Below are 26,776 nucleotides of genomic sequence, written 5' to 3'. Positions count from 1 at the left end.
GCTGTGAGGTTGTAGTTGTCATGTTTGATCTGGGGTGCGGTTAAAAAGTGTGTTCCTAATGCAAGTTTTTGCATCTGGAGCCTGTTTCTTCATTTGATTTCTCTTTTTTCTCACTATCTGTTCTGCAAAACTCCTACTTTCTCTTAGGATTTTTCAGGTAACATGAGATGCATGTGCACATCGAGGTGAGAGACCTAGTGTGACTAGAGTTGTACCGACTTGATTATTTTAGGGGTTGATTAAATGATTAGCTCGAGTAAATCTAAACAGACTAACTTTTCCAACATCATAAAGGTGTTTAAAATATGTTTAATAAAACTTCTTCAGACTACACTTAAAAATGATGACAAGATGATGTGTTTGCAGGTAGACTAAAACCTGGACAGGCAAGGATAACACAATTAATTGCCAGAGGGTTTTTTTTTTTTTGGAGGGAAAAAACTGTGAAGTGTAGTTAATATTTCTTTATTTCTGAGATATGCTGTATGGATGCTGTTGATAGAATGCATGTAAGGTGCTTATTCATGTGTGTATTGACACTTGGAACTCCTGTTGGGAAAAAGCCCCAAGAGATAAAATTGTAGTTTAAAAGCTTAGAAAGAACTGCAGACTATAACAACTAACACAATAACCCTGAGCTGTGATACATTTTACATAAAACTGACTGACTTTATCTTGTTTTCAAGGTCATGCAATTTGGTTAAGTAGGTATTCGGAAATACCATTTTTTAACATCCCCAAGCCAGATGGGAAATCGAGTCATCCCATGTTAGCAGGCTTCTATATGTTCTGGACAATGATAATTTTATTACAGGTAAGTGGTCTGCTTTGAACAGGGGTCACATTCTGATCTCATTTGTACCCTTGAAGTAACTCTTCGGTTTCAGTAGAGCTACTTCATGTTTGTAACTGGCCAAAGACTTCAGTTTTATTTAATCCCTGCGTTTTATTTTGGTAGGTCTTGATCCCAGTTTCTCTCTATGTTTCAATCGAAATTGTCAAATTGGGACAAATTTATTTAATACAGAATGACATTGATTTTTACCATGAGAAAACAGACTCAACTATTCAGTGTCGAGCACTAAATATTGCTGAAGACCTTGGCCAGATTCAGTACATTTTCTCTGACAAGACTGGAACCCTCACTGAAAATAAGATGGTTTTTCGGAGGTGCAGCATTGCAGGACAGGAGTATCGCCATGAGGAAAATGGTAAGACACAAACCTTTGTTCACCTGGATCATTTTTCCAACATATTTGATACCATGAACTAAATATTCTTTACTCATTGTGAGAGAAGTCATGCCTACTCTGTTTTGTTTCTCTCCGTGGAATATTCAGAACCCAGAACATTGAAAAATTGCCCATCTACTCTTTCCTCTTTTTTTTTTTCTCCAACTAGAGTGCCAATGCTTACCTAGCATTCTAAGGTTTAAACATCCTGTTGACTGTCTTAGCAGTGTACCACCTTCATGTAGTATATGTTAACACTCCACTTCAACATACTTTTGCTCTTGAGAATAGAGTAACCCAAATTAAATATATGCTTAACAGTATTAATACATTACTTAACAGTAATTTTAAGGTACGAATAATCAGATGTGTGTCCATGTGTGTGTTAATACTGCAAGGGTAAGTACCTTCATCGAAAATGACTGCTGTAGTCTTACGTAGATCTTACACAGCTGTTCATTATTAGCCAAAAAGTCAACAAGCAGTGTTAATGAATAGTTACTGTGTTACTGTCTAAAAGTATAGGATCTTTCAGTATATAATTCATGAGAGCCAGCTTGAAGTCTTCTGGGAGACAGGAGAAGATACAGCTTCAGACACAAGAGAAAATTGGGCAGAGTGACATGAATGATTTAATTAGCTATTTTTTAATTATGTAAAACCACAAAGTATTTATTACAGTTACCATGTGTATGTACTAGTGCCTGCAGACATTTGTTCTTTTGCTGGTGAGCAATGCAAATATTCCATGAGATCAAAGGTGATGGGTGGGCATGTGAGGCACAGATGTGTAGTAAACCTTCCATGGTTTTGATGGGTTTGCTGCCAGATAGAACTGCTGACAACTGCAAGCGAAAGGCACACCCTGCTGGCTACAGCAATGAATCAGTTCAGCCCTTCTTTTGTTGTGTCACAGGACCAGATTTTACAGACAAATTTTACAGCAATTTCTGCACATGTTTTGGAAGCGTTATGATGCGGGTTTCCAGATGCTTCTTTGGATTTTCATAATTGTACTGGGAAGGATGACAACAGCAAAGTGAGAAAAAAAGTTTGTAAGTTTTGAACTAGGTGAATGAACAACTTAAATAAAAAGCAGATTATATTTTCAGAGCATTTCCTAAAGCAAAGAAAACTTTCAGAAAAGAAACCAAAGAGTAGTGTGAGTGATGCAGCTGTGGTTGATTCAGGTCTCAGTGTGCCAGGGAAAGTATGTCTACACATGCTTCTGCTAGTAGTTCACATAAAGTTATCTTCCAAAATTATTAGTGTGTTAATTATGTACATAATTACTTCCTCCTGTGCGCTGTCTTTTCCCTGGAGAGTAAACATGTGTTTCTTCCTACCAAATTAGAAATTATATGAGCCCTGAAAATCAGTTTGAAAAACTTCAGAGGTCCTGGTTTTTAGCCCTGCTTTATATTTGTTCAGATGCGCAGACATGCTACATAGGGTAAGAGCTGCAGTGCAACACAGTACAGTCTTTTACATAGAAGCTGCCTAATCTGAACATATATTTCTGTGTTTATATCTTTATTGCCCAGGGTAAAGGGATGCCTGTGATTCAGTATAATCCTCCATAGATGCTCCCATGCAGTGTTCTGTCTAAAGTAATGTGTGCCTCTTGGACCATGGCAGTAGAGTAGTGTGGTGTTGTAAGAGGTGCCCCGTGTTACTTCAGACAGAGCATGCAGCTTCTCAGCAGCCTGGAAGCAGAGCAGAATGGACATGTGTTGTCCAAACCTGCCTCTACAAACACACACTAAGTCACTGGTGCTGCTTTCCAGTAAAAGGTATCAATGCCTCACGTGGGATTTTGTAGTTGGTAGTTGTGGAGAGCCACAATCTGTTATGTTCCCACTTACCTGTTTTTTAAAAGAGCTATGTTACTAATTTCATGTTGATATCAGGAAGATGGCCTGCCAAGGAAGGTGTAAGCTCTGGTCTCTCTGTTTCCTTGGACTCATCAAAATGGCAGGATGGGGGACAGAAAGAGAAGACAGCAGAAAATATGGGACTCAGTAATGACATAATAAACATATTTCCCTCTCATTTAGAGTGATAGAGCTGGGGTCTGACCTGTGGATAGGTTTTCTCTTTGCATAAGACAGAATGATATCCCTCTTTTCACTTCTTTCCTGTACAGTAGGTACCACCTGAAATAAGAAAGAAGTAGGGAATTAATGGTGTTGCTGGACGTGTCTGTATATTAACATTGTTTTTTTGCTAGGATGCCATTGTTTGTATTCACACTTTAATGAAATAAATAGGAAATGCACAGCTCTCAGAACAGTTTTTCCATGCTGTCTGTGGATTTTAGGCACTGAAGTGCTAGGGTATGCTCATGGAATGCCGTTTTCACAGTGAGAAGTAAAACTTGAAAGCTGACTAGTGTACATAGTTCCAGTTCTTTCCAGATTAAGATTTCAACTTCTGGCATATGGTCAAACACTCTCAGAACTCCAGTGCAAACACTTAAATATGTTCTTAATCAAGCCCATGGTAGCATAGGAGTGTTTCCATTTGCTACAGAGGTTCTTTACACCACTGATTTTTGGGTAGGAACAGAACTACATTTATATCTGTGGTGCAGAGGTGTTACACATGTCCAGACAAAGTTTTATTATTGAAACCTGCTTTTCAATTAAAAACTCACAAAATGTGTATCTGTTTGTGAGGGAGTGTCCAATACCAAAACAATAAACACAGTTTCAATGAGTTCCTGCTAGCAGCTGTATTTGTCAATCCCCTGACATACAATTCTGATCCATCATAACATAACTAGGCTAGAAAACACATCGAGAAGTCTGGTCCCATTTTTCTCACCTGAAGCAGAATTGTTGCTATTATTCTTTATGAATTTTTTTGTTTCATTTCTTCAGGACCTCCAGTAAAGTCCAATTCACTCCTTTCTCAGGCATTCCATTCTAATATGTCACATCGTCTCTGACAAGTTTTTGTTGATACCTAGCCTGAGTCCATCTTGCCGTAATATGGGGCCATTGTGTCTTCTGATAGCCATAGTGTGCACAGAAAACAGGCTATTTCCTATCTCTATGCAATTTCCCTTCACTTGAACATGCATTTAACTCCCATCAATGTGCCCTTCTGGAGGCTGTGTAACTCCAGCTTATCTTACTGTATCCATGTGATTCGTGTTATCTAGAGCTCTGATCATTCTTGTTCCCTCTTCTGGATTCAGTCCAGTAGAATGCTGCTCAAACAAGAAGACAGTGTGGTGGCTTGTTACAGGTTTAATAAATGGTGGATTATTCTTAACTATATAACAAATTCCTTACTTTAGGCAGTGTTTTGGACATGTTTCTTTTTGCTCATGGAACAATAATTTTGTTTCTCTCTCCTTAGCAAAGAGGTTGGAATCCTATCAAGAGATGGATTCAGATAATGAGGATTCAGCTGATTGTCAGTGTGGCTCTTCAACCTGTACATCAAAATATCAGGGGCACAACTGCAGAACTGTGTGTGAACCTTTGAACAGAAAGTCTTTGAATCAGTTGTCTGGTAGTTGCTCTGCATTCAAAAGGCAAGATGAAGCAGGTGGTATTCCCCACTCAGGACACATGGCTTTCAGCAGTCCCATTGTGAGTAGAAGCTGTTGGATTTGATGCTAAATTTCTGAAGTGACTCATGAGGATATCTCTTTTTACCATCATTTGATCAGATTGCTTGTCATTTTAAGAAATCCTTTCTCTCTTCCACCAAAAGCAGAGGTCTCATGATGGCTTGATTGCATCCTATTTGCAATTGACATTGGAGATGCCTGTTGTTTCATGTAGTGTATACTTTGGCTCTTGCTGCTCTGCATCCATGATCACTTCAAATGAAATGACCAACTTCATCTTACTAACAGTTTGTTCTTTGTTTTAAGAGGTTTCTAGCATTTTCTTTTGGTTTTAATTGGAAGCATCTAGATGGTCAATATTTATTTGAGGTTATGAGAGGAAAAAACTCTGCTTCTGTACCTGAAGGTGTCTAAATACCATTCGTCATACTTAATCTCTATTGAAGTGTCTGTGAACTAAGCCTTTAGGTGTTTACCTGTTTGGGCAGGAAGTTTGCCATTTTCAATGGACTAACACAAGGCAATGAAGATTCCAGAGTGTTCCTCAGTTTCCTGGTATAACCAACTCAGCACAGGAGGGAAGTTGTATGAGCTTCTACACTTTGGTCATCTGTAACTGATTTAACCTCCAGAGACTAAGTTTATAACCTGATGGACAGTTTTGTTCATTTCATAATAGGAAACAGATGTTGTACCAGACACACAGCTGCGGGAGAAGTTCAGTCAAATTTCTTTTCATTCCTATCATCAATCAGAAGAAGCTAGCAGCAAGTTATCTTTGGAGACAATGTATATCACTGACTTCTTTCTTGCTCTGGCAATCTGTAATACCGTTATAGTTTCAGGTCCCAATCAGCCACATCAGAAGGTAAGATCTTGCTTTTGGCTATTTGGCCATATTTGCAAATAACCAATCTCCTTGTGGTTCAATTACAGAAAGAAAAATACAGTTAACTGACATTTAAAAAATTATCCTTTTCACCTCTACTGGTTTGTCCTATTAGAAAGAAGGGAGTTACTGTAAAACATGGAGTGCAATGAGTTAATGAATAAAATAATGCTGATAAATTGGCTTCAATCTTTTTGTTTCTCTGACCATTTGTAACTTTTACAAGAGAAATTTTGAGATCAAATTGCAGTTGTAATTTTTTTCCATATTCTAGTTATGGGTTTTTTTAGATATGGGTATAACTTCCTATAAGAATACATTAACACTCAGGTTACCTTTACACATAGGTTATTGTTGGCTGAAAAATTAGAATAATCACTGAAGATTCCCGGAATATTGAAACTGAGAATGCTTTTACATGTTCCCTGACTATTCAAATAGAGATTCGGCAAAAGTATGGAAGATAAAGTCTTATGTGTGTATTAGTCTGAAGAAAAATGCTTTGCAGTATGACATAAAGTTGTCTCACCATGAATTAACAGTGCATTTTCTAGTCTGCCCTGGTTTAGTAGCTGTTTTCAGTGCACAACTAACTTTTTTTAAAAATACTACTTTTTTTCAAATCTTTTGGTTTTTTCAGTGTAGGATTTTCATAACCCCATTTTTTGCCAGTTTTGACTGTGTTCCAGGATTATTCCCAAGTTCAGCTTTGATTTCTTTCCCTCATTACCTGGTGATTTCCATTTGTTGACTTTTTTTTGGAAAGAAAAATTGGTGGCATGTGCAGAACTAGATTTTGGTGTCTGTCTCGGTAATAAACCTACAACCATAGCTGGAGACATTCACAAAACATACCCTGTGGGGTATGAAGTACCTCCTATGTATAAATAAGCCTGGTATTTTAGTGTGCTTCCAAGCATTCCCAGAAAGTGTAGTAGGCAGCCTAGAGGTCCATATGTGGATGAGGCAGATGAGGTCATAGTCAATAGTTACCTATTCATTAAATGTGATGGAGAAAAATATACAGGTGAGAGTCTTGGTTTTTTGAGAATAATATTTGTGAATAACTTGCCAGCAGGGTACTTCTACCCTCCAGGTTACTAGGAAAGAGGTTTCTGAGTTCATGATTAGGGAATGACAGGAAAGAACACAAAGCAACAGGAGATTCCAGTGTTGCCATAGGAAAAGGCAATGAAAGGATGTTCCTAGTCTCTGTTTCCATGATGTTGAATGGAGACACACTGCAACTTTCTGGAACTGTGGAAGAACTGAACCAGAGTTTGTCCCTACTTTTTGCTTTCCAGTGGCAAAAGAGAACATGCTTCCTGGTAACTCATTCTTAGCTCCTCGCCAGCAGTGAGAAAGGAATGTCAGCCTTGTATGCCTTGCTTTTTAAGCTGTTATCTCCCTGGCTATTCTGAGTAACAGGAAGCCAATTATTTTATAACTTTGATCACAGGGGAACTGTCTTTTAATTTAAAACACTAAAAACTATTGATCAGGTACTGTATGTTTAGCAGTTCTTGTAGCTAGTTAGTGTGAGGGGATTGGTTTATTCTTCACAAGGATTTTGCTAATTCAGAACAAGGATTAAAGTGTTTAGTTCAATTTGCCACAACTTCTAAAAGTTACAGTGTCATACTAACTGTTCATTACTGAAAGTTCTGAAAAGAAGTATTGCATGGAGTTATGTATCAAACTTGGAACACATCCCATTTTCAGACCTGAAGTACTTTTACAGCTTATAGAGTCTGTTTATTGTACTTATATGATTACATGTTTACTTAAGCTGGCCATCTTTAATACAAGCAGTCAAACCCATGGTAAATTTTAAAATACTACTTTCATTACAAAACATACCTACTTTGTAGGGTATCCTTCCTTAATATAATAAAATAGGAACAATTTAACATCAATACTTTCTCTAACTATTCTGTTCCAGATGAGACTCTCTTCGCTGGGTAGGATGCCTATTAAATCACTTGAGGAAATCAGGCAAATGTTCCAGAGGTTTTCAGTCTGGAGACTAAGTTCTTCCCCACTTCCAAGTGTAAAGGAGTCATCATCTGAAAGCCCCAATAGTTTTGTGAGAAAACTGTCTATTTTCAGAATGAAACTGGCTTCACCTACTTTGGATGGAGCTGCTCAAAGGGTTTCTGAACCTTGCAATACTGACAGCCCAGAAAATTCTCAAGTGCCTCAAGAACTACATCTAGTGAATGTAGCTGCTGGTGGTGAATTCAACAGTGCTGTGTCATCTATTGAATTATCTCCCTTACCAAAACTATGTTATGAAGCTGAGAGTCCAGATGAAGCTGCCTTGGTTCATGCTGCTAGGGCTTATAAATGTGTTTTACAGTCTAGGACTCCAGATCAAGTAACTGTGGACTTTGCAGGTCTGGGGTCTTTAACGTTTCAGCTTTTGCATATCCTGCCTTTTGATTCAGTGCGGAAAAGGATGTCAGTGGTGGTTCGGCATCCAGTCTCCAACAAAGTGGTGGTGTACACGAAAGGTGCAGACTCAGTCATGATGGATTTGTTGAGAACTGCATCTAAAGGTATCGAAAGAGCTTGTAATTCTTTGCTTGCCCTTGACATTCTTTAACGATAAAAAGTTTTAAGATTTTGCTATTTTAAGAATTTGTATAGACCTTCAAAATTTTCCACTAAATTTAGCCTAAACATGCGTGTTTGATTTGCTTTCTCTTCTTTTTGTGTGATAGTACGTACTAATAATTCTGAGATTGAAGAGAAGATTAAAGAGAGAACTCAGCAGCACTTGGATGACTATGCCAGAAAAGGACTGCGCACTCTGTGTATTGCTAAGAAGGTATTCCTTTTAATACATATTTCGAAGCATATTTGCAGTCTGTGACCAGCCTCAGTGGTATCACCAATGGAGCAAACATTATGTCTTCTAAAAGATTCTTCTATTGCCACATTTTGTTTATCCTGATGTTCTTTTAGGAGGAATTTGTAAGAAAACCCAGATCAATTCCTGACATCTGTTAGATTGTCATTGTTGTCAGTTTAGGATGCCAAGCATCTTAACATCCTAATTCCAAAATAGGGATTGTCAAATAGCCAGATTTTTCTTTAGGAGTCATAAGCAGGTCTCCTTGTGTGAATCTTACCCTGGATGGAATTCCAGACACAGAAAACAAATTAAGTCACACCTGTTTTATTTGGTTCACATACAGTTTGCAGTGTTACAAGCTGTGGATGCACAAGTGAAGTGATGTTTTGAGATTCCGTTTTAAATTCAAAGCTGCTCAGAAGAAAATTCCATAGGAATTGGTATGAGGAAAGAGCCTCTTTACAAAGCCTTATGCCAAGTGAAAGTGCAGGCTGTGTAACTGGACAGCCATCAAGCTATACCCAGCTGTGCAGTGGTTCCACAGCAGTGTCAGTGCTGCAGGTGAGGAGCAGTAGGGAGAGTGCACTGTGCCCACTGCCCTGCCTGCCTTCTGTCTAAATCTGTCAAGCAGCCCCAGCAACCTGCAGGGTGCCAATGAGTAGCCTGGCAAAGTAATCTAACGCTTTGACCATTGTACTAAATCCATGGACATCCTGGAGCGGGTAAGTAATGCACTGCCAGGGGCTGCACTTCTGGGTTCAGGATGTGGATGTGGATCTGGGTTCAGGATGTTCAGCAGAAGTAACTGTGAAGACACTTCTGATACACTGTTGAAAAGCCAGTATAGATACATGCTGTATGTTTTCGCTCTCTGTGTAGGTGATGAGTGATGCAGAATATGCAGAATGGTTAAATCATCGTTTTTTAGCAGAAACCAGCATTGACAATAGGGAGGACCTGCTGCTTGAATCTGCCATGAGGCTTGAGACCGAACTAACTTTGCTTGGTAGGTAGAAGATGCTGTAACTCCCAGGAAACTGCCTGTCATGTTCATAATTGGAATTTGCTTGCAGAGAGCTGTGCTAATCTCAATATGTATAACACATAGCTTTGTACAGACTTAGAATTTATTGATTTATTGTCACTCCTGAATTTTCATAAATCTCGCTGGTAAGTTTGTACTAATTGTAAAGCGCACTGAAGACAGATGGTGCTCTTCTGTTGTTTGTAAAAATCTGCTAGTTTGTTGGGGTTTTTTTATTGTTATTATTGGGTATTTTTCTGTCTTCACTAGAGTTTTTAAATGTCATTATCACAAGCACATGAAATGATAGTAACAAGTCTGAGGCCTGCCTGTGCAAAATATTCAGAGATACCCCACTTCTGGGCATGTTTTCCATCACTGTTGCACCGTTGTACTTGTGCTGTGTTCTCCTGCAGTAACATGGAGTTAAAAAGTTAGGTATGCTTCTGAAGGAACTATTCCTCTGAAGATAATTCATCTGTGCAGAAATGAAACAAAAAATGTTTGGTGTAGGTGTGTGAAAGGTAAACTGCAGGCAGGGTGGGATAATCACTTTAGAGAACTGCCCAGCAAATAACATTTGGAAAACGAAGTGCAGAGATCTAGCTATGGTGGTAAAGGCAGCTCATGCTAGAAGCTGAAGAGAGACAGATCCTATTGTGTAGAAGGGTGCTACTTCCTTCATTTTGTGTCATATCTGCTTAGTGCAAACGCCATAAACCTTGGTACTAAAGGAATTCTGGGATTACTGGCTTCAGTTTCTGGAGAGAAGCCAGAGCAGTGCTGCAAACTGATGCTGTTTTAAGGATATACAGGTACCCTTTGCCACTAAAGCCAACAGAGACAAGTCAAGCTGCTTTGACGACCTGCTGTCCTGCAGGCTGGTGTGGCAATAACCAATATGGGTTGGCCCTAACGTTAAATGGAAGTGAAAATCAGGAGGTTAAATGGCTTCATACTACCAAGGTGACTGCTTTCCAAGTATGCCATGGTAGCATTTCTGTTTTGGGATGTGGGTACAGATAGAAAACCAACTCGTCCTGTCACTCTTGGAGCATTTTGTTTTGGAAATACAGCAGCACTAATCCTTCTGCTTGTCTAAATTAAGGTGCCACTGGCATTGAAGATCGCCTGCAGGAGGGTGTTCCAGACACAATACAAGCATTACGGAAAGCTGGAATAAAAATATGGATGTTGACAGGTGACAAGAGAGAGACAGCTGTCAACATTGCCTATGCTTGTAAACTGCTGGAACCGGAGGACAAAATCTTCGCTCTTAAATCACGGAGTAGGGTGAGTAGAAAAGTAGATTTTCTTCTCTGCTGAAAAATTCAGTAAGGCTATTCCACAGGACAATACAGAAAAGCAAATGTTGTTTGGTTGGGAAGCCAAAGAACATTTCCTTTTCTGTATTTTCCTTCCTTGTGGGTAAAATATGAAATCCTTTCTATGTAAGTAAAGTCTGTTTCTTTATATTTAGTCCCTACATTATGATTAATTATTTTAATTGAACAGACTTCTTAATTTCTCTCTGTGGTAAGTTAAGGAGTTGACAGGGCCTCAGGATGGGCCAGGGTAGGTTTAGATTGGATATTAGGAAAAGTTTCTTCACCAAAAGTGTTGTCAATTACTGGAACAGGCTTCCTAGGGAAGTGATTGAGTCATCATCCCTGGATGTGTTCAAAAGATATGTAGATGTGCTGCTGAGGAACATGGTTTGGTGGCAGACTTGGCAGTGTTAGGTTTATGGTTGGACTGGAGGATCCTAAAAGTCTTTTTCAACCCAAGCAATTGTATGATTCTGGGATTTCCAACAGCTGTGAGTTACAGCATGTAATCAATGAATAAATTATTGTCATGCGAATTCTATTGAATTAAGCTTTAGGTTGCTTTCTGTAATATATTCCTTCAACTCTAGTTGTCTTGTATAAATATACAAGGAATTGTCTCCTTGAAGTAGATTGCACACAGTTTAAAAAAGTAACCTCTCAATAATTTTATTTTCCCCACAACCCAGTTGAGTCATGTGATAAAAAGTTGTTAAAAATGCTGGTTTGGATGGCAAGTTTAATCCTACTTGATCTCTGTGTCCTCTTGTGAATGCTTAAAACCAGCTGTTTTTCAATTGTTTTTTATGAATTTTGGATTGCTTAAGAGAGAAGTTACTGGTAAAGTTAATGTATGACATGTCTCTTCTCAGAGCAGACATGAAATCTGAGACTCTCTAAAGGATTAGACGATTGTTCTAAGACCTGTCATTTTTCTTTTTTCTTCTGCTGATATGTATCTTAAGAAATACAATTTCTTGTATTTGTATATGCCATAAAAGATAGTGTGGCAAGAAGTAACTGTGGGGAAAATATAGTCAAAAAAGAAAAGATTTTTAGTCCAGTTGTGTTTGAGGAAAGCTTGGAGTTTGATTTGTGCCAACACTTTTCCTTTTAGTCTGCTGGGAAATTAGCGTCTTGCTTGACAATGAGAACTAAGCCCCTTTTGCCCCTTTGTGCTCTTCCTCCCTCTAACTGGGCTTAGAAATAAAAACTAGGATTTGATACTGTTGCATTCCGAAGTAAAATGATAAGATTTAAGAAGATGTATTTTCTTCTATGTTCTATGTGCTTTATATATATTGATACCACGAACTTTTTGAGCATCTTATATTGATTCTGATAAGGTAGAACATTCCAGAAGGCCAGTTCTTCAGTAATTCATTACAGCTCACCTGTAATGTGATATGAAGTGCACTTTTGGCTTTGCATGCCAGACAAAAGAAACATAGAGAGCAAAGGTTTTCTGTCAAAGCTGTATTTATATTACAGAATGCTAAATGGTTGCTTTTCCTACTAGTCTGTGAAGGTTTTCTGATTTGCATAGGTTTTCTCCCTTCTCCTAATGCAATACCCAAGCAAATCTGCTTAAGCAAAGTTTATCACAAACACTTTTTTTAACAACAGGCTTCATCCTTTGTGATTTTAAAGGGGTATTCAGCCTCATGTCTGAGCCTGTCAAAATAAAAGGACAGCATTTGATGTTTTCCCCATAAATATAATGAATTGAAAAGGAAGCCAGAATACAAACAGTACTTCATAAGATGCCTTTCTCTTGTCTTTAATTAGGATGCCTGTGCCTTGGTAATGAGCAAAATTTTAGAGGAGATCCAGAAGAATGCTTCTGTCAAAAAAATAAACAGTGAGAAACTTGGAAATGTCTCTGCAAGTCCCTCCACCCAAGCTCAAGGTTTCAATGCAGGCCTGGTTATTGATGGAAGGAATTTAGAACATGTCCTTCATGACAGCCTACGGAATATTTTCTTGGAACTCACAGAAAAATGTCGGGCTGTAGTCTGTTGCCAAGCCACACCACTGCAGAAGAGTGTCCTGGTCAAACTGGTGCGAAGTAAGCTGAAGGCAATGACATTAGCTGTAGGTGAGTCCTATGGTTATCCTCCTTTCTCTGAAAAGAAGTAGAAGCCAGTTTCTTCTCATGTGTATTGTGTTAAAGTCGGTCACAAAATTTATTGTATGAGCAAGATAATCCTTTGAATTGTAGTTGTCTCTGACATAAGATGATGTTTGTCTTCTGAAGTAGCAAATTTAGCCCTTAAACTTGCGTCAATATAAAGCAATAAGAACAACTTGTCATACTGTGTTATGTAACATGCAAAGCAGCAAGTAAGAGCATTTTTCTTTCCATCACAAGCCCCCAAAGTAAGGAGGCAGAGGGGAGATGAGTGGCTGTGATTTAAAGCACGCATAGTTTCTGGTGCAGCATGCCAGCTAAATTCTGACAGAAGGAGCAGCTATTATCTATTTGGAGAACAGTGCTCAGTGTGGTTGGGCCTTCCACTTACTAATCCTGTTTTCCTTAGGGTTTTCCATAGGCTCCAATGTTGGCCATAAAAACGTATTTCTCTGAATTCTCTGCTGTTTGATATTTGTCTTTTCCTGCCACCTCCATAGCAATGTGATAGTCAGAAAAACTAGTTTTGATTTTTCCTCTTTCCTCTGTAGGTGATGGTGCCAATGATGTCAGTATGATCCAGGTGGCTGACACTGGTGTGGGAATAGCAGGCCAAGAAGGCATGCAGGTAGTATCCAAAGACAGCTGCAAATGACGTCAGGTTCCATTTTAAATCAGTTCAGAGTACTCTGGAGACCCCGTAGCTCCACAATCCATTCCCTTACATGGGCAAGACTTTGCAGCCTGAGTTCACACTCAGGCCTCAGCATTCCTCCAGGAGCAATCAGAAGCTGAATGCTGCAGCTCAAGCTCCAAACAACATAGTCTGCTGCCTGTCAGTTAGCTCCATATTACTCATGTCCTGCAGGGAAATGAGCAGCCTAAGTGTCAGTGTCAGTGATTTCTGTGCATTTGTGTGGTGATAATGATGATAGCCCTATTCCTGCTTGTGCTGTGTTGGACTGAACCCTGGGTGTTAGTTGTAAAGTCTTGTATGGAAGGAGATATCTGAGTGAGGATAACCTGGCAAGCATTATGTATAAAAAATTGTAAGGTAAGAATTTCCAGCAGTGGGTAAGTTGCTTGATTGGCAGTATCGGAAGCTTGTCTTTAATGGTTTGGTTATAGCATATCCTTTTCTTTGTGTGTGTTGCAGGCTGTGATGGCAAGTGACTTTGCAATATCTCAGTTTAGACACCTCAGGAAGCTGCTGCTTGTCCATGGTCACTGGTGTTATACCAGACTTACTAACATGGTGCTTTACTATTTCTACAAGAATGTGGTATGTAGCTGTCCCATTCCAGGGAAATCAGAGTATATGTATTTTTGAGCACTGAAGGGTTTAGTGGGGCTTTATTTTCTTTTTTATCTTCCTATTGTGAATGGTTTCAAAAAGCATGTGTCAAACAATTCAGTTTCCTATGTGCCTGCAGAGACCAGAGCAAATGGACTATTTCTTGGACTAAATTTCCCACTCAAAGCCATTGTTTGATTTGGTTAAACAGTGGGTGACAGGCATTACTAATATGGTGACAGCATGACTATTTAAGCAATTCGTGTCTGATTTTGAAATGTTTCCACAGATTACTTTAACCAGACCTAAGACCTACTGGCTTTTCTCTTGTTTTTAAAGCCTTTGTCAATGGCTAAAATTTCATCATGTCATCTTTGGCTTTTCAGGCCTACGTGAACCTCCTGTTTTGGTACCAGTTTTTCTGTGGGTTTTCAGGCACATCAATGACTGACTACTGGATCTTGATTCTTTTCAACCTCCTTTTTACATCAGTGCCACCCATCATTTATGGTGTCTTGGACAAAGATGTATCTGCAGAGATACTCATGGAATTCCCACAGCTGTACAAAATGAGCCAGAAATCTCTGGTAGGTTACGAAGTGCTTTGTCTGAAGCAAATTGAAATGGGCAGCATTTGAGCCATTTCTTTCTTTCTTTTATGTTTCACCTCAGGCAAACATTGTTTTAAATTGCTTTCTCTATTAGAAAAGTGTCTAGGCCTGTGCAGTATGTGCACAAATAACAACCTGGTTTTCAAAAGATTTTGTAGGCTCTTTTCAGTCATAGACCAAATCTTATCAGACATTTGGATGATAAAAGAAATTAAGGATTTCAGGTAAAGCAATGTACTAGACATTGTTACCAGCATGTTTTATTTCATTCCTTGTGTCAGCTGTCAACATGCTTGCTCAAACTGGGGTTTGTTTGAGCAAGGTAAGGGCACTCTATATAATCTATGCTTTTCCTTTGTCATATAAGGGTCTCAACTGCCAAGGAACCAGAGCAGATTAATTTCAAATAATCCTCAAAGAAGTTCTGTCACTCAGGGTACTTTTCACCTTACAAGTATGTTCTGAAATTTGCCTTCCCACCTGAAAACGCTATGTATCATACCTGGTCTGTCAGTAAATTCTGTCCAAACATTCAGCACAGAAAACCGCAGGGAGTAGGAGAGTGGGTTCTAAATCAAAATTATATAAACCAGTGGGGGTTTTCCTGGTTTCTGCTTTGCTTAGCATGAATTCTAGCATAATTTTAACTTCATACTTTTAAAAATTTAATAATGAAAATAATATTTTTATTACAACAATTGAAGACAGTGACATACTGAGCCTGAGACAGAATAGATACTAATAGTCTGGAGAGAGAAAACACTGACTATATGAGTCACCTAAAACTCAACATTTTCTTTATGATCAGATCCTTACAATATCAGACGGGACCTTAGAAGGCATTTCTTTACTAAAAGGATGGTCATACACTGCAACAGACTTCTTAGAGGTGAGGTCAATGCCCCAAGTGTGTCAGTGTTAAGGAGGCATTTGGACAATGCCCTTAATAACATGCTTGAACTTTTGGTCAGACCTGAAGTGGTTAGGCAGACCAGATAATCTCTTCCAACTGAAATATTTTATTCTGTTCTATTCTACTCTAGTCTAACAAACACTACTGAAAAAAAAGAGCTACAACATGTTGTGTGCTAGTGTTGTCTGATTTATTATAACCTGGCAGAAATTTAGGTCTGGTCTAGAAGGGAAAGAAGGTTATACAGTGAATGGACAATTTGTTTTGTGTCTAGGTTTGAAAGGCAGGTGTTTGCTAAGGAAGGCAGAAGCCTCACTTGGAATAGCAGATGCAACCCCGTTCCCTCCAAGTTATTATAATTTTGAAATCAAGGGGGCTTTTAGGCAAAGATGCGGGAAAATAGGAATAACAGTTCTTTACTATTATATATCTATATGTGTATAACCAGTCAAACAAACAACAATAACCATGGCAGTAACAGCAATCCCAAACCCAGTCCCAGCCTTCTCGGCGGTCAGGCCCTTTCCCCTCGGGTGCAGTTCCGCTCGCAGCCGGCAGGGGCGCTGGCGGCTCCCGGTGAGCAGGGCAGGTGCGATGGTTCCCCCGCGGCTGCAGGGGGCGCTCCGGAGCGAGCTCGGGGAGCACGCGGCACCGGTGCCCTGGGATCCCGGGAAGGGATGGGACAAAGGCTTCACAAACCCCTGGGCAGCCGATCCCGGTGTCCGGCCGGACCCTCGGGAACAGCAGGCTGGAACAGCAGGGACGGGCACAAATCCCGGATGGCAGATGAGGTGTATCCAAACAGGGAACCCCCCGGAGGTCTGGGCAGGCAGGGCCAGCACGGCTACAACGCAGCGAAGGCTCGAAGCAGCAGCGGGGCAGGGCGGCCACAGCCCAGCTCCTGGTGGGGCAGGGAAGGCGGCTTTGGGATCCCGGGGCTGCTCCGGCAGAAAGAAAAGCAGCCGAAGAAACAAGCAGCCTCCCTCTCTCCCCCGAAGGACAAGACCAACTGACCACACATCCAGGTGAAACAAAAAGAGCAGCCAGGTCTTTTGTTCTTCTTAAGCACCTGGCCATTTGTTTCCCTAGCAACAGTATGGGGGAAGAATTCCTTTAACAGAAAAAAACTAGGAGAACTCTTAAAACCCCAACATTTTGCTTGTTTGTGGACTTCTACATTTCTTTTTATATACCCTTATGTATTTTATGTTGATTGGTTTTCAGTATTTTTGAAAAACAAAGTGCTCTTTTGGTACCATTTCGAACCTCCATATATTGGCTTGAGCAGGTCTGTGCTTTGTCAGTCATAGAGAATTTTGATTGAGTAAATGTTGCAAGGCCTCTTGGTTTGTTTTGATCTTCAGGATATGTACAATACAGTGATCTGAGCTGAGATCAAGGTTTTGAAGCAACATAATCAGAATTACTGCATTACATAATATATTTTTTTCTTTCCCTTTTTATTCCCTTCTGTTAGTGTTTTTCTCTTTGGTCCATCCCATCATTCCTTGCTCTGCAACTAGAGTTGTTATCATTTGCTTTCTTGCATGGAAGCACAGGGAAATAATTGCTTGGAATTAAATACAGTATAGAATAAAGAAATGCTTTGAAAGTTGTAATAAGATGCAATATCACAATACTGCACCATGACATCACAAGTGTACAGCTTTGTGTACACTGTAAAAAGTAGTGGAACAGTAAATGGGATTCATCTTCAGTAGTTCAAAACACTTTCTTGAAAGGGCTGAATGGCTCTTTGGAAAAACCCATCTCTTCAATCGTAGGGGACATCCTGGATGATGAGACTTCTCACCTATGTGTCTCAGTTTAGTGCCTGAAGGAATGGGATCTACTGAGCCAGAGCATAGGCAACTATGGTTTCGTAGGTGGTTGATCTGTCATAGCAGTTTGCTGCTACTGAGGGAGGAAGGCTTATTCTCTTCTCCCTTCTTTTCTTCCTGTTCCCTCTTCATCCATAAACAGTCTTCCTTGTGCCAGCTCAGTTATCCCAGGAGCTGATTTTACTTACTAAAACAGCAAGGTGTTATTCCATCAGAAAAGTGAGGTGATTTCTCACATCTAATGAGTTAAGTTAGGTCACAGAGGAGTCCCATCTGCCCTGAGGAGTCAAACAGCACACATAACAGAAAGGGATGGAGATAGAAGAAAGTGGGACTTGGCATTCAGTGATGTTAAGCTGCAGGGTACTGCCCTGTCCACCAGCCCCCTCCCTTCCTTAGGATTCAGTTAGCTAAGGCTCTGGTACATCCATTCTGACAGGAACAGCAAGATCAGAGTTCCCAGAGCTGGCTGCTGATTTAAATACTAACAGCTAGCTATATGTGTGGAGGGAAATCTTTGTTCTAATAACTGTAACACAAAAGATGCCTTTTTCACTTGAAAACTAACTGGAAGTACTTCCACAGATAATCTTTCCCCAGATCCAAATTAATGCTAATTAAGGATGCAGCAATTTGTTCAATTTGTTCCAATGCCATTATGTTTTTTTTTACAGGCTTACTTGCCTTCAACTTTCTGGATAACCTTGCTGGATGCTTTTTACCAAAGTCTCGTTTGCTTTTTTGTGCCTTACTTTGTAAGTGCTGGCTACAGAATACATTTATACGTTTTGACATACCTTAAAAGCTAAGCAAATTAGAGAATAGAATGAAGTATTTGATTTTTACTTCCTTGTATATGAATGTATACTAAGATCATCATTGGAACAGAGCTGAACTCTGTGTGTGCAAATATGTATGGTATTGAAATGATTCATGCCACTTTGTATTAGAACTATACGTAAAGAATATTTGATGCTGACCACTCTCTTCCTTTGCAGACTTACTGTGGCTCAGACATAGACATCTTTTCTTTTGGAAACCCCATAAACACAGCAGCACTTTTCATAATGCTGTTTCACCTTCTCATTGAGTGCAAGTCTGTGGTGAGTACTTTGTTTCCCAAAGATTATATTTCTAACGGAGTATGTGCCTACAGCTTTCAGTAAAATTAAATGGAAGAAAGGTCTTCATATACAAAACAGAATAAGAATAAAAGGGTCAAATCCTAAATACTGTATTTATGTGACCATGTGAGCTCTCCTAACACACCTGTCATTGGAACCAATAGAAATATGACTAAAATTAACAAAATTTGGCCTGAGAATTATTTGTATATAGTGAAAGGATCCTGCTGTATTAAGGCGGGGTGGTTTGAGGGATGTTGGTTCAGTTTTGCAAATGATAAGATCCACCAGTGATCTGCTGAAACTTCCTTAGTTTGCAAAGTTTGCATCTCAAAGACGACAGTGCAAATTGTTGATTTTTGAATGCCTGGAATTGATGATCTGTTCTGTGGCCAGGATAAACAATTCAGTGGTGTATTTTGATGCCAGAACTGGAAAACCGATGTGCTACAGAAACATTATTTCAGTTTTTAAGTCTGCACAAGCTAAAGCATCTGCATTAGCTTGGATAAATTTAGGGCCCTTACAAGGGTAATATTTGGGGTTTTAGCTTAATTTTAAAGGAGATACAATAATGTTTACAGTAGAATTAATGGGTTTTGCTTTTTCTTTGACTTTTTAAATACTTATTAGAGTTGTTTTATAATGGATGAAATGTCAAGTTGTGATTCAGTCTTTCATTGTTCTTTTGAGAGCATGACAGCCATAATTAAAATGTCTTTATTTGAGAGTGTGTATAGCATGAGTATATTCACACTCTGAATAGAGAACTTTACTTAAATGTGTTTCGTTTGGCAATTTTTGATGTTGGCAAGCCATTAGACCAGTGACAGTGTTGTTTTCTTAGTAGCTGTTATTTATCTATCTTAGTAGCCATTTAGATGTAAAATTGCAGAAAGCCCCAGTTTAGAAAGGTAACCAACCTTATATATCTCAGGCAAGATATATAAGGGTGGTGTCATGTGAAGACCTCACCTCCATTTGCTTGAGAAAGCTTTCTGTGCTGCCAGTGGATGAGGTGGTAATCTGAGGCAAATGTCTTTCACAAAAGAATGAAAAGCTGTGAATTTATAAGAACTAAAACAATTAAATGTCTGGAATACCTATGTACTGTAGAAAGAAGGCTTCATTCTTTCTGGACTGTTTTGTATGAAATTAGGAGTATTACCTGAACAGTTGTATCCTCTGTTACATTCAACAGCTGCCCTTGGAGGAAAAGTGTGCATGTTCGTGCACATACAGATGTAACAGGTCTTTTCTGTTTCACAACTTAAGTCTTATTTCTTTCCCTTTCTGAATTGCAGACATGGATACATACAGTAGTTATAATTGGCAGCATCCTGTTTTACTTTATGTTCACTCTGGCTTTTGGAGCAACCTGCAAAACCCACAGCCTACGATCAGATTTTTACTGGATCATGGAAAAGCACATGACAGACCCAGTATTTTACTTAGTTTGTCTCCTGACTACTTGCATTGCTCTGCTACCCAGGTGTGTTTCTGTTTTATAATGGTAGATTGCTGCTGTTACCTAAATTAGTTTTCTGTGAGTCAGTGATGTTATGAATCTCTGGCTGGAGGTCTTTCCCCCTATCATCCCCCAATAAAAATGAAAATTTCATGATTCTACCAGACCAAGCTATGTGAGGACAACATTTTAGTGCCATTTAGTTCTCCAAGTAAATTTCAGTAATAAAAAACTTCTTTTGTGATTTATATAATATTAAATATTGTCTTTGGAGGGTAAAGAAACAGTAATTTTTGTAACCACAGAGTTCATAATTTATATACAAATCAGTTAAATTAGTGACCAAAGTTGGACATGTACTAAATATAGACAAAGAAATACTGTGCTTAGTCTATGTTTATTTGTGAAACAATTTTCTGTTTGAAATCTATGTCATGAATATATATAAGAGTTTTCAGAATGTACAGGGTTCTTTGTGAGTGGAAACATGCTGACTAGATTCACAAGGGGTCTTGATATTTTTTTGTCTCACTGAAGATGTTCAAGTTCAATAATTCATTTACTCTGGAAGGGCAGTAGCGTTGGGTGGAGGTGGCAGACTCCAGCATGCTGAGCAGGAAGACACCTGAGTGAGCCAACAGAGCAAAACAAACCATGTGAAAAACAGTGGTTTTCATCAAACACTTCATCAAACCCTCTGTTTAGCTTTCTTCATTTAGATAGGTAGACACAGCTATCTTCGTTTCACTGGCTGAGCATGAACTCAAGTCTGCAGCCTACTAGTGAAGTGCTTCCAGTGCTAATTATTCATTCTTCTGTGTGTTCTGGTTTTGCCAAATTTAGAAATATATCCTCTGAGAGAAGGCAGGTCACCACCCCTCCCCCACCAGGTTCGGGGAAAATAAATTTTCCTCAAAGGAAAGTGAAAGAGAGAAAACCTATTTATTTAACAAACACACAGGAAAAGGATAATAACGCTAAATAATAAAATCTTTCGCTGTGGAGGAAAATCCTGGGAAAGTGTTAAGAGTCCTGCTCCCTTTGGTCTCCTCGGAGCTGGGGCTTGGCCCAGGGCCAGGCCCTCTGTGCTTGGTGGAAAGTCCTCCCGATGTGTTCTGATATTGAGCAGTCCAGTGGAAAAGGGAGAAAATCCGAAATTCCAGGGAAGGGAAAAAAAAAAATCAACTCTCAGTCTCTCTCCGGTGAAAAAGAAGCTGAACAACTGGCCAAAAAACTGACTCGGGAAACAGCAAGCCGGGTGCTTCCTCCTTCCCCTGTCGCAGCTGGGCAAAAGTTGCTGTCTCTGTGTGACCTTGAGCAAGCTGCAAACTGCTTTGAAAAAGTTTTGCTCGGTTTTTCCTTCCCCCTCTCAGACTCAATATAGAGGCAGAGAAAGGCACAAAGTTAATTTCTGGGCATAGGGCGGCGATATGGGATACACATCATAAAGTCACCCCAAGACATTGTGTTATGTCTCTTTCTTTCCCTCTTATTTCAGAAAGAATGAGACTTGAAATTGAGTTGCCGAGACAGATACTGAGAAGAGTTGAGGAGAATAAGTGCTGTTTCCTGCCCGCCTGATGTAATTTTATATCATTAGACACAATCTGAGCACACTTTCTGATCAAGTGCTGTAGTACAGGCTGCATAAGTTACCAGTCCCACCAGCAGGAAAGCTGGCAGAGCCATGGCTGTAGATGCCCACAATGGCCACCAAGAATTAAGTCCCCTTTGAACATTTCTGATCTGTGTCTTAAGCATGTCACCAAGAGTTTTGCTGCACTCACTGGTGATCATGACTGATCTGATCTTTCTGATGGCTTCACACTGCAGCAGAATGACAAACCATGAGGTGCAAGAAACACATGGGCTCTTCCCTTTCCATACCTGCTCTCAGCTTGGTTCAGGTGGTAACAGTAGAGCCTTTTCTTTCACACACAGTAAATCTCTCTTACATGACAAATTAATAGATAAAGGCTGTTCTGGGACCTTTTGGTAGGGCTATAGAGAGCCAAGGTAGGATAAAGGTTTCAGCTTGGTGACTACTTCCGATGGGAGGCTGTTCAATTTTGAAGAAGACAGTGGTTTTCATAGTGAATTAAAGGCAAAATATTTAGAAATTCCTATAGAATACATTTCTTTTGAATATGTACTCTCCTTGTGTCAACACCTCAGAAGATTTATAGCCATTGTAGCTAATTGCAGCTTTGCTACTTCAGTGATTTGAAGCAGAAGTGCCTATTATGGGACTAGTGCTGTCACACATACGTTTTTTTTCCATGCTTATTTCTGATATGATCCTTTGTATGGTGCTGAAAAGCCCCCACTCAGAGGCATTGTGAAGCCAGGGGGTCCTGTGCAGCTTCTAGCGTGAGGGAGTGAGACTGGGGCTTTCACTGGAGGTTTTGAGGAGTTCTCTTACAGAGGGACAGACGTTGGATGCCCTGTTGACTGAAAATTCACTGCAAAAATCTATGATAAAATCCAACCTAAGTTGCCAGTTAAGTCAGTACTAATACCACAGGTAATCGTGGAATGGTCTGGGTTGGAAGAGACCTTAAAGATCATCTAGTCCTGGAACTAGGCTGCAGCTTCAGGGTTGCTTGAATGGTGTTTGGTTTCCTTTAGTCACTGGAAACAGTTTTGAGTTTTCTTTTAAACCTCTTATTTGTAACTGTGTTTATTTTGTAGATATTTGATAAGAGTTCTCCAAGGAACATTGTTTCCATCTCCAGTGCTGAGAGCCAAGTACCTTGTCAGACTGGCCTCCGAGCAGAAGAAAGCAATTACGAGATGGAAAGATGAGTGCAATGTGAATGATGGAGTGCAGCTCCAACCTACTTCTCTGCCTTCCAGCTCAGCTGCAGTTGCTGTATCAGACGAAGAAAGCACTGACAATGTTTTGCCATCATCTAAAACACCTTTTCAGACCTGTTCAAGAGATGGGTTAGTAAAGGACACCTCGTTCTTACCAGACATTCAGGATGAGTCTGGGAGTACAAGTGGCTTGAACTCACAAGAAAAGAGAGAGTTTATTGAAGTAAACTAATACAGTTACATTTGGTGGTAATAGTTCATGTGCCAAAGTCTGTGTGCGGTTCTGAAAAGGGCAGCAATGCTGTATCTCTAGCACACAAAGCAGTTTAGAGTTCTTTTTGTGTGAAGATGCTTTACTGTATGTTACAAAGTTGGAATGCTAACTGGTTAAACACAAGTGTAATAACTGCTGATATATGCCATGCTGTGGTTTTGTTTTCTTCAGCCAAGGTAGATGATTAACACATTTGCTTCAGAGCTTTTTTTTTTATAAAACTTTCCAATAATTTATTAAGATGTTCAAGGTCTAAATGTCTGGATTGTTTTTTATATTTCTTCACACAGTAAACTTTGCTTACTGCTTATTTCTTGTATGCAACATTGCATAACACTTTGTGGTGTTATGAACAGGGCATCGCATGAATGTGGATTTGCAGAATCCATTTCAGGTAAGTCAGCCTGCTCCCTTACACTGCTGCCCTAGAACCCTAGCGTGCCCTGGGATTCACCACTTGCTGAAGTGTGAACAGGGTTGGGATGTAGTGTTACTGGTTGGCTTGTTTCAAGACTTTTTATTACATGTTGTAGTGTGTGTAGACAGTACTTTGTATAACCACTGTGGTCCAGTTTGTTCACCAGGCTATTACATGGTCCATCTCACTGATGGACAAACACCATTTTAACCATTAGGAGAGAAGCCCAAATGAGACACAGGTAACATGTCTCCCTCGCCTTCTTCTCCACAAAAAGAGCAAATCCTAGTGTAGCCTTTTGTTTTCCATGACAGTTCATATTCCTGTTGTATCACTCCATTTTGACTCCATGTGCCATTTCATGTTATCTACCACCAAATGGACTTCTTTCCCGCCTCACCCAATTCAGATGTTGGCTGGCTGCCTTTTCTCTAAACTACCTCATGCCTGTACTGCAAAATTGTCTCCCAGCAGCAGTGAGGAGCTCCAGCCTGTCTTCAGGTCTTCTCTTACAAACAGCAGCTTCTAGCTGATAACATCACTCTTCTTCACTCTCGGGTGTTTTTACATTCCTCTAGACTTTTATAATAATCAGCTTAAGTGTCTCTAAAGGCTGCTCAAAAGAAGGCATAGTGCATTGCATGTCTCACATTGGAGTGCTGTTGCTCATCTGTCTCCCAGATGAGTTCTGCCCTCTGCCAGTTTCCCACTGCTTGCAAACTGTACAAAAGGTGGCTGAGGTGCATGTGGCAACTTCTAGATTCCAGACTCTCTAAAACATTGCCCTTTTTACTTCCCAGAAAGTTACATGGACAATTTAGAGAGGAACTTAGGAAATCTGTTTGTATTCACTAGCACCTGTTGAAATAAACAGTTCCTTAAACTATAGCTGCTAATGAATTATTAGTACTGAGCCCATTTTTTGGTTCTGTTACTTTCTAAAAGTTTCTGCTTTCAAATTGCCAAGATTTGTGTGTTTATTTTTAGCACCATGTTTGGGGCAAGGGGTCTGCTTTTTAATTGAACCATGAGCTTTCCACATCAATGACCAACATTACATATTCCACATCTTTTAAGATCTCTGAAAGAATTTAAACAAACTCTGTGAGGTCTGGACAGCTGCTGCTACACAGGGCAGATATTGAGGGCTTGCTGAGTTCATTCACATGCCGGTCACTACATGTTACCAAATGTTTAAAACAGCTCTGTGTTCGAAAGGTAGGATGTAACTAGGGCTGATTCTATCCCTAGTGTTAGTGAGGAAAAAAAGAGAAAATACACTTTTTGTTTAGGCTGTAGAAGGAAAGTAGTGGAAGGAGAAAGTGATGACAGCCATTTCTGAATTTTCTTTTTTTTTTAAATTTGGTTCAACATATGACAAAATGTTTTTGGTAAGTTCCAACATAAAGTTAGTGGGGATATTTGAAGTGATGGCAGACATTCAAATTCTAAGAGATCATGTCAAGCATGTTCATTTGAGTTACATTTTCAGATGTTTGTCTGTAACATCCTTCTTGCTGTGGGGGGCACCTTGCCATGAGTGGACTCCAGGTTTTCCCAAGTGAAACATCTCAGCTTTCTCGACAAGAAAGGGGAGCTGCAAGGTGTCCAAGAAGATGGAAAACATGTTGTGCAGGGAGATAAGCTGGTACCAGGGCAGAATCATACAGGAAGAGAGTTACTGGAATGCAGTGAAAACATCTGCTCTGTTCCATAGCCCCAGGGCAGGCTCAGCTCTACCCTTGTCATTCCTAGTGGATGTTGTCCTGCTGTACAGAGAGCTACAGAGAAACAGGAAGTGCTTTCCTGCCCTCAAAGTCAAATACTGTTTTTGTTTTTATTGTCTGACCTGAGTGTTTCTTCTGCACTTCAAATCTACGGCCTCTCTGCACTTGTGGCCACCGAGAGGAGATTCGTCTGTGTTTTACAAATCTGTAACTCTATGACAAGTATGTTGAACTTCCATGGGGGAGCTCCAGCACTTCCAGTGACCTGAGGGAGTGCAGGGCTCAGCCCTGTCCCCTCCTGTCTCTGTAAAAAAGAGTTCGGGGACAACACCAGCCTGTGACCTGCCCTCTTGTTGCCTCTGCTGCAGAAGCAGAACCTACCAGCAGAGTCGACAGGTAAGTGATCATTTAGCATCACGAGTTTGCATTTTTTTCATAAAATGCTGTAAGTATTCAGAGTAAGATCTTCCAAAACCTTCTTACTAAACCACGGCATCAAAATAACTGCATGAAGAAACGTGAGTGGGAGTCATCTGTTAGACCGAGATCAGCTGCATGATGCCTCTGGGACATTTAAATTGCTTTTATGTGACTCTTTACAAGCCTGGTCACTCCATTACACAAAACTGAGTGCGGTGAGGCTTTCAGGTCTCATCTCTGCTGAGATTTTAAGTGCTTTTGTACCACTTGAAGTGGTGCAAAATAACACTTTCATTTGTGTGTGTGTATTGCATACTGGTGCTGCATATTGCTTAAAATTGTCCTCTGTAGGCTCTGTTTTATTAGAGGACTTCAACAAGCGGTCTGGGTGATAAATAATCTAAATTATCTGTTGGATAAGACTTGCTTTGAGGGTTGTTTTGTTTTTTTGTTGTTTGATTGTTAGTATTTTTGGTGTGGTGGTTTTGGGTTTGGGGGGTTTTTTGTGGTGGACAAACCACAGAAATACCTGAAGGCATTTACTGTGATTACTTAGGTCTTTTACTGAAGGGGAGATGAGGGTAGTGAGTCTTTAATAAAAGCTTCAAAATGTTAATTGGCCATAACTAAAGTAGTGCCAAATGAAGGGTGGAAATAAATTGCTTTCCCTGTGTTTCTCAATAGTTCAGTGTTCCCTTTATTATTTTTTTTAGCCTGAAAATGTCACAATCGCCTGCTTGCTTCTACACTCCTGCACTTAGGCACAGCATGATCTGACTTTTCCATTTTGAAAATAACCTTTTTAAGAGCATCTCACAGGTGCCT

General features: G+C 39.8%; 1 protein-coding gene across 4 annotated transcripts in view; it reads left to right on the top strand.

The window, feature by feature from the left end:
* Positions 1–26,634, top strand: part of ATP10D (ATPase phospholipid transporting 10D (putative)) — a 43,291-nt gene extending 16,657 nt beyond the window's left edge. For all 4 annotated transcript variants that reach the window (XM_069014179.1, XM_069014180.1, XM_069014178.1 and 1 more), the window contains 16 exons: positions 687–814; positions 959–1,211; positions 4,599–4,834; positions 5,495–5,683; positions 7,647–8,262; positions 8,428–8,534; positions 9,441–9,567; positions 10,694–10,878; positions 12,702–13,011; positions 13,596–13,672; positions 14,201–14,326; positions 14,725–14,925; positions 18,378–18,458; positions 18,702–18,806; positions 20,132–20,319; positions 22,987–26,634. In XM_069014179.1, the coding sequence (XP_068870280.1) occupies positions 687–814; positions 959–1,211; positions 4,599–4,834; positions 5,495–5,683; positions 7,647–8,262; positions 8,428–8,534; positions 9,441–9,567; positions 10,694–10,878; positions 12,702–13,011; positions 13,596–13,672; positions 14,201–14,326; positions 14,725–14,925; positions 18,378–18,458; positions 18,702–18,806; positions 20,132–20,319; positions 22,987–23,344 (3,287 nt within the window). In that variant the 3' untranslated portion in view covers positions 23,345–26,634. The remainder of the gene's footprint in view (positions 1–686; positions 815–958; positions 1,212–4,598; positions 4,835–5,494; positions 5,684–7,646; positions 8,263–8,427; positions 8,535–9,440; positions 9,568–10,693; positions 10,879–12,701; positions 13,012–13,595; positions 13,673–14,200; positions 14,327–14,724; positions 14,926–18,377; positions 18,459–18,701; positions 18,807–20,131; positions 20,320–22,986) is intronic.
* The last annotated feature ends 142 nt before the right edge of the window (positions 26,635–26,776 follow it).

The sequence above is a fragment of the Aphelocoma coerulescens genome, chromosome 4 (assembly GCF_041296385.1).
Source record: "Aphelocoma coerulescens isolate FSJ_1873_10779 chromosome 4, UR_Acoe_1.0, whole genome shotgun sequence".
In the NCBI taxonomy this organism is placed as follows: Eukaryota; Metazoa; Chordata; class Aves; order Passeriformes; family Corvidae; genus Aphelocoma; species Aphelocoma coerulescens.
The sequence above is the reverse complement of the archived record's forward strand: the minus strand, read 5'-3'. Positions and strand labels throughout refer to the sequence as shown.